Here is a 10,232-nt window from a genome sequence, read left to right as displayed (position 1 = left end):
GCACGGGGGCGGGGCGGGGCGCGGGCGAGCGGCCGAACTGCCCTGCGCGGCCCCGCCCCGCGCCCCCGGCGGCGCCCCGCCCCGCCCTTTCATTCATCTCGGCCGGAGCGCCAAGTCCCCGCTGGGCGCCGCGAGGCGGGGCCTCGTAAGCGCAAAACTGCGGCCTCGGAGGGGAAGCGTGCTCGGGTGCGGGTGCGGCAGCCTAGGAGGATGCGGAGGCCCGGACGGGGGGGCCTCAGTTTCCCCGCGGGGGGCCCCTGTGACCTAAGTCAGCTGATGACCAAGAGCCCAGACCGGCGCTGGAGGAGGCGGTGTGGACCCTGAGGAAGGACCGTGGTGGCCGCCTTGAGGAGGGGCGCCTCTCACGCCCTCTCCCTCTCTGACCCCTGCGGTGAGGTCAGGCCCCGGCGGGGGGAAGGCCATGGCCCACGTCTCAGGCCCTCACCGGCTAGGCAGGGAGCTGAAGGAGGACGCTCTGGGGAGGAGTGGACCCCTGGGGGGCAGTGACAGATGTGCTCAGGGGTCTGCTCTCCCCAGTGTTGCAGACTTGGAGCTCCAGCCCTGCCCAGGGTGCAGGAGGAGGCACAGCTTTGAAATGGCCAGAGGAATTGCGCTGTCCCCAAAGCACGGGTCCCCGGTCTAGCACTGAAGAGATGAACCATTCTGCCTGGAAGTGAAGAATCCTAGAATGCTGGACCTGGGGAGGGGTGACCCTTTCTCCCTTTAGACTCCCCCCCCCCACTTCTTTCCCTTGCAGAGAAGTGGTGAGCAGAGAGGCTGAGCACCGTGCCCAGGGGCGCCCAGTGAACAAGAGTTATCTAGATCTGCCCCCACTTGGGTTCTACATAATCACAAGTGTGTAGGCTCCTCTAGCCAGGGCCAGCAGCCAGTGCTGGCTAGGCAGGGGCCCTCAGCCCTGGATGCAAAAAACAGTTACCTGGGAGAGGGAAGAGAATATTAGAATTTTAATTTCTGATAAGAAAGAAGCTGGGCTTTAAAAATACTTAATATTTATATTGGTGTCGGTGCCCTTGCTCTGTCTTGGTCAGATGGCTTCCCGAGCGGGCCATCGTGCGGGCTGGAGGGGGGCACAGAGTGGACCTGGAGGGACCCTGCGCCTGTGCCGACTTAGCTGGGCGATTTTGTCAAGTTTTAACAAAACTAACCTTCACAGAACGGACCTGTGGCTGCCAAAGATTCCTGAAAAGAAATCCGAAATGGAAGACAATGCTGGTCCTGTAAGACGAACAAAAAAGACGGGAGCATCTGTCCCTGGTAGGAACTGCTTGTCAGCCCCGGCTCCCAGCAGAACCAGGGACTGGATCCTCAGATCGGACATGTTCAGTCGCTGGTATAAGGTATTACGTCTTTTTTTTTTTTTAAGGACAAAAAAATGAGTTTTGTATTTTTAAATAATACTATCGTTCAAGTACTGTTTTTCATCTTTGGAGGACTCTTTGTGAACTCCGCTTTTGCGCGGTGATGGGATGACCGTGTTTTATTCGTGTGGTCGAGTACGTCTGTGACTTACAAGTGAGAAAGAGTACGTGTGTGGGGTGGGGAGCAAATTGAGAGCCCCGGCTTGGGTCCATTAAGTTTTAGGAGTCTGTTTGCCATATATATGACGTTTGCTCAAAAATATCTTACTGGGGCGCCTGGGTGGCTCAGTGGGTTAAGCCGCTGCCTTCGGCTCAGGTCATGATCTCAGTGTCCTGGGATCGAGTCCCGCATCGGGCTCTCTGCTCAGCAGGGAGCCTGCTTCCCTTCCTCTCTGCCTGCCTCTCTGCTTACTTGTGATCTCTTTCTGTCAAATGAATAAATAAAATCTTAAAAAAAAAAAATATCTTACTGATGGGAAGGGCACCTGGGTGGCTCAGTGGGTTAAAGCCTCTGCCTTTGGCTCAGGTCATGATCTCAGGGTCCTGGGATCGAGCCCCGCATCAGGCCCTCTGCTCAGCAGTGAGCCTGCTCCCCGCCACCGACCCCCCCGCCTCTGCCTACTTGTGATCTCTGTCTCTGTCAAATACATAAATAAAAATCTTTTAAAAACTAAAAAAAAAATATTTTACTGATGGGGTTCACGATAAAAATTTTCGTGATGGGTCAAGAGCCCTGGGGGAAAAGGCTCGTTTACTCCAGGTCACTGATTAGGATTTGTCCAAACTTGCTAAGTTGGTGTCTGGCGAGAAACACAAGCTTGTGACAAGCAAGAAGCTCCGTGGGGGATAAGGGCGCTGTCACAGGATGAGCCCAAGACTGTCACCCAGGCAGGGGCCTACGCCTGAGCTGTCCTAGCCTTGGGACAAAAAGAGTTGGCACCACAGGATCCCTGTGGTCAGACGCAGTCTGCCCCCTTCTCGCCCACTCTGGGTGACCTCACCCAGACACGTCGCTTGGTGACTCGCCTGCCCCGTCTTTGAACTGCGAGACCTGAGCACCCAAAGGTCTCCTCGGCGCCTCCACTTGGATGGCACATGGGCACCTCACGCTTAATGTGTCCAGGCCAGAGCTCTTCATGGGTGCCCGGGGCTGCCGTTCGCAGCGGTTCCTCATTTCTGTCGATGACATACCATCCTCTCGTGGTTCAGGCCCAAACTTGCCGGTGGCCTTGACTTCTCTCATTCTCTGCCTCTGCCCCTTGTGTCTGTTCCGTGGGCACATTCTGCTGCCTTTCTGCACAGCATATATCCAGAATTCCACCACTTCTCCCTCCTCCCTGGTCTAGCCGGGTGCACCGGGCAGTAATCCCGGGTCACGTCCTCCTAATGACCTTCGGAGCTTCTGAACACATGGGTCAAAGCGTGACATTTTCTTGCTTTTAAACCCAAAGCCCTACTTCGATCTTTACAGGACTTAGCCCCTGGCTAGTTCTTTGCTTTTATTTCTTCTCTCTTTGCTCACTTTTGTTAACCATCGTGGGCCTCCTCTGCTGTTCCAGCGTCCCAAGCCTGTGCTCATCACTGGCTCTTTGACTGGAGGTCGGGTGTCCTCACCCATCCCAATGACTTAACATTCTCCGTCACTCCCTATCTCCTTCCCCGGCTTTTATTTCTTTCTAAGTAAAAAAAAAATTTTTTTAGGTTTATTTATTTATTTTTAAAAGATTTTATTTATTTGAGAGAGAGAGAGAGACAGAGAGAGCAGGAGTGAAAGGGAGAGGGAGGAAGCAGACTCCCTGCTGAGCAGGGAGCCCGCTGTGGGCCTTGATCCCAGGACCCTGAGATCACAACCCGAGCTGAAGGCAAATGCTTAACTGAGTGAGCCACCCAGGCGTCCCCCAAAGTCTATTTATCTATTTTTTTTAGTAATCTCTACTCCCAGCGTTGAACGTGAACTCACAACTCTTCCCACTAAGCCAACCAGGTGCCCCTATCCTGGCTTTTAATCCTGGTGGAGCTGATTTCCCTGACATTGGAGGGAATCTTTTATCGACTGTTTTCTGGGGGCCGCTCTAGAAAATTACCACAAACTCGGTTTAAGTGAGTGTGTGTGTGGGGTGGGGGGGGGGCAAATCAAGAAACTACAGAAATTAATTCGCTCCCTGTTCTGGAGACCAGAAGTCTGAAATCAGTTTGAGCCCAAGTCAAAGGAAAGCGCCTTCTGGAAACTCTAGAGGAGAATCAGTGCCTTTCCTCTTCAAGCTTCTTCTTTTTTGTTTTTTCTTTTTCTTATTTCAAAGATTTTATTTATTTATTTGACACAGAGGGAGAGATGATCACAAGTAGAGAGGTAGGCAGAAAGAGAGAGGGGGAAGCAGGTTCCCCACTGAGCAGAGAGCCCGATGCGGGACTTAATCTCAGGACCCCGAGACCACGACCTAAGCCGAAGGCAGAGGCCCAATCCTCTGAGCCACCCAGGTACCCCTAAGCTTCTCCTTTTTAAAACTGCACTTAAAAGCACATAATATAAATTTACCATCTTAATCATTTTTTCTATTAAGTAGGCTCCACGCCTAGCACAGAGCTCCAGCACGGGACCCGAACTCATCACCCTGAGATCACGACCTGAGCCAAGATCAAGAACCCGACACCCAACCAAGAGAGCCACCCAGGAACCCCCAACCTTAAACCCCCTTTTTTTGTTTTTGAGACAGATCAAGAGAGTGTGCTAGCTCGCACGTGCATGTGACCAGGGGAGAGGGGAAGAGAGAGAGAGAAACTTAAACAGGCTCCACGCCCAGTGTGGAGGCCGATGTGGGGCTCGATCCCAGGACCCCAAGATGGTGACCTGAGCTGAAATCAAGAGTCAGGTGCTTCACTGACTGGGTCCCCTCTCCCCGGGGTGCCCCTGTTTGTTAAGCTTCGAATTTTGTTCTGTTCCTGATCTTGTTGAGTTGCATATCCGTGTCCTCTCATGGTTCCCTGGGCTTCTCGGAGACAATTACTTTGCATTCTCTGCCAGGAGGCTCATGGCTCTACATTTCTTCGGAGCTGGTCACCGGAGTTTCATTAGTTCCCTTTGGCACTGTTGTGTTTACGTGATTCTTGGTGATGTGTGGAGCCTTGCGTGGGTGTGCGGGCCCTGAAGGATGCACTTTCAGACTCAATTTTTTTTTTTTAAGATTTTATTTAGGGGCGTTTGGGTGGCTCAGTGTGTTAGAGCCTCTGCCTTCGGCTCAGGTCATGATCTCAGGGTCCCGGGATGGAGCCCCGCATCGGGCTCTCTGCTCAGCGGGGAGCCTGCTTCCCCCCTCCTCTCTCTCTGCCTGCCTCTCTGCCTACTTGTGATTTCTGTCTGTCAAATAAATAAATAAAATCTTAAAAAAAAATTTATTTACAGGCTTTGCAGACTCATTTTAATAGCTCAAGACCTTCCCCTGCCCGTTCCCTGGATTTATGGGCCTGTCTTGGGGATCGTGTTATAGTGGGGCTGGAGCTGGGCTCATCTGTTGGGCCCACAAAGGGGTCCAAGGTTGGCTGGCCGGGCACCAAGTGGTGGGCGTGGCTTCTGCTGGGTCCCTGAATGTGCTTCCGTTGTGATGCTGGCTGGTCCTTGGGTGGGCAGGCCTGCTTCCAGGCCATGGTACAGTGGGGCTGGAGCCAAGTCGGGGCCGTTTTAGGGACTGTAGTCAGGTCTGAGGCCAGCAGGGCTGTTTACTGGGGGCCGGATAGGACCTGCTCCTGGATCTCGTAGTGGTGGCCGGTGGCGGGGGCAGCGGGAGCCAGAATCATGGTCTGCCTTCAGCTTGGGTCATGATCCCAGGGTCCCGGGATCGAGCCCCTCATCAGGTTCCCTGCTCAGCAGGGAGTCTGCTTCTCCCTCTGCCTCTGCCACTCCCCCTGCTTGTGCTCTCATTGTCTCTCGCAAAAATAAGTAAATAAAATCTTTAAAAAAAAAGAAATTTACCAGAGAAGCCCTCTGGTCCGGGCTTTTCTTTGTTGGGAGATTTTTTTTTTTTTTTTTTTGGTTGGGAGAATTTTGGTTATTGATTCAATCTCTTTGTTAGTCATCTTTTCAGATTTTCTGTTTCTTCACGATTCAGTCTCGCTCTGTTGCGTGTTTCTAGGAGTGTATCCATTTCTTCTGGGTTGTCCCAATTTGTTGGCATACAGTCTGTCCCGATGGTTACGAGGATACTTGCTGGTGGCATTTAGGGCCCACCGGGAAAATCTCCCGCATCCCATGAGCCTTCGCTGAATCACACCTGCGAAGACTGCTTTCCCACATAAGGTAACTGTCAGGGCTGGCTTACAGCTCTGCAAACTTCGCATGTTGAAGTCCTCCCCCCCAGTACCTCCGATCGTGACTGCGTTTGGAGAGAGAGCCTTTAACGAGACAATTAGGTTAAAATGAGGTCATTGGAATGGGCTCTGGTCCAGCCTGACTTAAAAGAACCGAGGAGATTAGGAACAGATACGGATCGGAGGCCACTGTGGGGAGACACAGGGGGAACAGGCCGAGGAGGGGGGTCTCCGAAGAAACCAAGCCTGTCCATACCTTGATCTTGGAGTTCTGGTCTCCAGAACTGTGAGAAAATGGATTTCCGTTGTTGAAGGCCCTCGGTCTGGGGTGCTTGGCTGTGGCCCCCTGAGCAGATGAACACAGTAATATTCACAGGGTAGGGGAGCCTGTGTCTTTGAGGCTCTCATCAGCCCAACACAGTCATGGACCGTCTTTCTACCAGAGCGTATAACCGAGGAAAGCCGAGGCGTGTAAGGATTTTTTTTTTTTTTTTTTTTTTTAAAGATTTTTATTTATTTATTTGACAGAGAGAAATCACAAGTAGGCAGAGAGGCAGGTAGAGAGAGAGAGGAGGAAGCAGGCTCCCTGCTGAGCAGAGAGCCCGATGCGGGACTCGATCCCAGGACCCTGAGATCATGACCTGAGCCGAAGGCAGCGGCTTATCCACTGAGCCACCCAGGCGCCCAAGGATTTTTGTTCTTCAGACAGTGTTTAAGCCTCAGGGGAATTTATAGTCTGGGATGGAGCACGGATGGATGAGGGACAAAGAGGGGAGACTGTCCCGTGTCACGCGGTGGTGGGCGCTCTGGAGAGAAAGCAGGCGGGGACAGGTGAGGGAGGAGGGGACAGTTTGTCATCTGAGACAGGGAGGCTGAGAAGGTGACATTGGAGTCACTGGAGGCAGCCGGGGAGCCAAGCACGTTGCTAGGCAGAGGGAAGGGCGCTCCAGGCAGGGGGAGACGGCAGATGCTGACCCGTAGGGGGGAGGCCTCCTCCCTGCCAGGCAAAGCGAGAGGGCCTGGCCTGGCAGAGGGCTGGGGAGCGGGCAGCGTGCTCAGAACAGCTGGTGCGACTCAGGTGGGGGCTCCGAGGCTGCGGGAAGGCCTCTGGCTCTGGCCCTGATGCCTTGACTTGAGTTGACTTGGGTTTGGAAGGGTTTGTTTTGGCTGCTACGTGGAGAGATGGCTAAGGAGGAGCCCCGGGGAGAAATGGCTTTTTCCGCTCCGCTGTGCTTTGGGATTTGCTCCCAGAGCATCAGCCCGCCCGCTTCTCTTTCCATCCCAGCCCCTCCTGGCACCGCGTGGGTCTTTGCAGGCAAAGGCACAGATACCCACACTCCCAACCAACAGCTCCCTCTGCAGCCTGCTGCGTTAGGGGGGCTCCCACGGGGGCCATCGGGTTGGCTCTCCAGAGGTCGGTCGGATGCAGGCGTGACGCCACATGGGCCCTGGAAGTGGAATTGGTGGTTGGGGGAGGGGAGTCTAGAATCTGGCCCCCAGGGCGCCGTCTGAAGGGGGAGTCATGGGGGTGCCTGGGTGGCTCAGTGGGTTAAAGCCTCTGTCTTCAGCTCAGGTCCTGATCCCAGGGTCCTGGGATCGAGCCCCGCATCAGGCTCTCTGCTCAGCTGGGAGCCTGCTTTCCTGCTTCTCTCTCTCTGCCTCTCTGCCTACTTGTGATTTCTCTTTCTGTCAAATGAATAAATAAAATCTTTAAAAAATAAAAATAAAGGGGAGTCGTGGGCTCCAGGTGAGCCTGGGCTCAGGCCCCGTGGATTTCTGGCCCCGAGGGGAGGGGAAGGGGCTTGGGAATGAGGGCCTCCGAGGCTCCCAGAAGAACCGAAGCAGGGCCGGGTGGGTGAACAGCGCTTCCTTCCTGGGGATGTCTCACAGGGAGGTCTTCTGGTTCGCTCCAGTGGGGCCATTTCTCCTCTCTCCACATGGCTGTGCACCAAGGCCAAGGGTTTGGTCTGGTCCACCCCTTCAGCTCTGCGGTCAGCATCTGGAGACCACCTGCCAGGCTCTGTGCTCAAGGTCTAGGGCCCAAGGGCTAGGTCTGGGGAAGGCGTGGCTGGCTGGGAGACCCACTTGGATGGGTTTGGCCCTGCCAAAGGGCTTTCCTTGGTCAAGGGCAAGCAGAACTTGGGGGAGGGGTTGGTACACCCAGGGGCCGGAATCGGAGGGCAGGTGATTTTGATAAATAGCTCCGCCCCCCCTCCCCGCCCCTGCAAATACACCTTGACGAACAGAAGTTCCCATTCCCACCCCGGGGCAGATGAGAGAGGACAAAGTAGACCACAACAGTTTCCTTCTGAAGGTTTTCATTTATTAGTCTTTTCTCAAGCAGTTAATTCTCTTTTCGTATTTCAAAGAAAAAAAAATATGTATTTCATCCAGAGTTATACCAAAGTGATTAAAATTAATCTTCTACTGGGGAATATAGCTCCCCAGATCAGAAGAAAAAAAAAATTTTTTTTTTTCAATTAACCACGAAAATAAAACCAGGAGAACATCAACAATCAAAAATCATCCCCAAGTATCCAGGACAAAAAATAAAATATTTATTGATCTATCACAGCGAGACACAAAGAGATGGGCTCCCAAAACAAGGGTCCGAGGGAGGGACGGGGGATACAGTACTGCATGGGGGGGACCCAGGTCGGGGAGGAGATTCCTGCCGCCCCAACTGGCATGCTCCTCGAACCCTGGGTACTCAGGCCCCATCGTAGGGGTGTGTGGAGGGGGGTGGAGGAGGGGCACAGGCCGTCTGGACTGGTTAAACAGGCTGATGGTGGGGGCCCCCCAGCCAGGTAGCGGTGCTGGGCGGTCAGCTGGGGACCAGGACGGATGGACGGATGGACAGATGGCTGGATGAATTCCATAAGAGCAAGAGGGTTGTTCCCAATGTTGGGGGGGGAGTGTCTTTTCATCCGCAGGTGTCCCAGACTTGGGGAGTAAGTCAGGGACTGGGGGCTGAGAGGTGGTATGACCGAATCCAGCTTGAGCCTTTAGGTGCTTGGGTACCAACTGGACCACAGCCGGGGTGGGGGGTGGGGGTTCCTGATGGGCAGGGGGGAGGTGGGACTGCCCAGGGAGTGTCTGCACCATCTTCAGAGGAGCCCCAGGGAGGGGGTTCCCAAGGGGCTGCCCTTCCCTCCTCCCTCCCCCCAGGAAGATGAGAGCACCAGCGCATAGCACCAAGTTCCCCTGGAGATGGAGAGTGTATGGAGGGGGAGCTCCTGGGTGGGAAGGGGTGGGGGCAGGGGGCTAAGCCCACCCACCCCTGGCCTCTGAAGTCGGGGGAGGGGGGGCTCCTGGGTCCCGCTTGGCCACCACTCTTGTTTCCTCGCTTTGTGGATTTCCAAGGCCACCCAGCCTGGCCTGTCCCCCTCCTGGGGTGGGGACTGGGGAGGGGCGACGGGGGGGGGCAGGGGGAAGGGGTCATAAGGGGTTTACATTCTCCACCAAGCAGTAGCACCAACGTTGATGAGGTCGTGAGTCAGGGGTCCTGGGACGCTCACTTTCTCTTCCGGCCACAGGATTTCCCCAGGCAGGCCCCAGCTGGGCGAGAAGAGGCACCTATGACGGTCTGACCCCTCCCAGGGTCTGCTCAAGCCCCTGCCTAACTCAGACCAGCTCCAGACTCTTCTTGGACCCACATCAACGCGGTGGGGAACAAAGGCCCCGAAGCCATGAGAAGCCTGGCCATAACCTCTTGCCGAGCTCTGAGCCATCGCGCTGCCCTAATTCCTAATCAGGCAGGGGGGTGGGAGCAGGGCCCACGGGATGGTGGTAATCAAGGCTCAGGGAGGGGAAGGGGCCTGGCTTGGACAAGGTCTCTATATTCTGAGTCCACTGCGTTTGGGAAGCCTTCAGCAAGCACCCTGATTGGCAGGCCTTGTTCTAAGCCGTCAGGGCACCGCTGTAGGACCTGGAGTCCTTCGGCCCCTGATGGAGCCAATGCAGCTGCTTACCGCCACCTGGTGGCAGTGAGCCGCCGAGTGGGGCCGGGACAGGCTTCTCCCAGTGAAGGGGTTCCGGGTGGGGGGGGGAGAGGGGGCTGGAAACCGGTGGGATTGGACCACAGGCAACAAGCCATGCCCCGATGGAGAGGTGCGTATCCCGGAGAGGGTCAGGCTGCCCTTGCCTCTGCCTCTCCTGAGCAGACCAGGAGGGAGCTGGGCCTCTTTGGGTCTCCTGCGGGACTGTGGGGAGGTTCCTTGGGGGGTGGTGACCATTATCTGCCCCCCACCAATTCCCAGAGGCACGTCTGCATCTTGGAGCCAGGGTGGGGCTCTGTCTGGGCCTGGGGTGGCTTCTGCCCACACTGCCTGGCTGGGGGCACCTTGGGTCCCCATCCACCCCTGAAATTCCCTGACTGTAGGGGTCCGTGGTCCCCTGAACCCTCTCTCTCTTCTGTTCCTCCCTTCTCTTTCCCTTGGCTCCTCCTGGTGGGGGTGGGGTGAGCTGCCCGGGCGGAGAAACTGCCAGGGTTGGCATAGGGCGAGCCAGGAGGGTCCCAGGCCCACTAGTAGCTCTGGGTGTCTGTGTCAG

The 10,232-nt window shown here is 55.4% G+C and overlaps 1 protein-coding gene and 1 long non-coding RNA gene across 4 annotated transcripts in view; one reads left to right on the top strand and one right to left on the bottom strand.

Annotated features, from left to right (window-relative positions):
- Positions 1–67: 67 nt before the first annotated feature.
- LOC131819548 (uncharacterized) lies at positions 68–4,727 on the top strand. 2 transcript variants are annotated; one of them, XR_009349231.1, is made up of 3 exons: positions 68–391; positions 1,175–1,358; positions 3,944–4,727. It is a non-coding gene; the product is annotated as an uncharacterized LOC131819548 (long non-coding RNA). The 2 variants fall into 2 exon arrangements; XR_009349230.1 differs by having other exon boundaries at positions 3,941–4,727.
- A 3,490-nt stretch (positions 4,728–8,217) lies between these two features.
- ELN (elastin) overlaps positions 8,218–10,232 on the bottom strand; it is a 30,715-nt gene continuing 28,700 nt past the window's right edge. For both annotated transcript variants that reach the window (XM_059154469.1, XM_059154470.1), the window contains one exon: positions 8,218–9,239. In XM_059154469.1, the coding sequence (XP_059010452.1) occupies positions 9,196–9,239 (44 nt within the window). In that variant the 3' untranslated portion in view covers positions 8,218–9,195. The remainder of the gene's footprint in view (positions 9,240–10,232) is intronic.

The sequence above is a fragment of the Mustela lutreola genome, chromosome 17, assembly GCF_030435805.1.
Source record: "Mustela lutreola isolate mMusLut2 chromosome 17, mMusLut2.pri, whole genome shotgun sequence".
NCBI lineage: Eukaryota > Metazoa > Chordata > Mammalia > Carnivora > Mustelidae > Mustela > Mustela lutreola.
The sequence above is the reverse complement of the archived record's forward strand: the minus strand, read 5'-3'. Positions and strand labels throughout refer to the sequence as shown.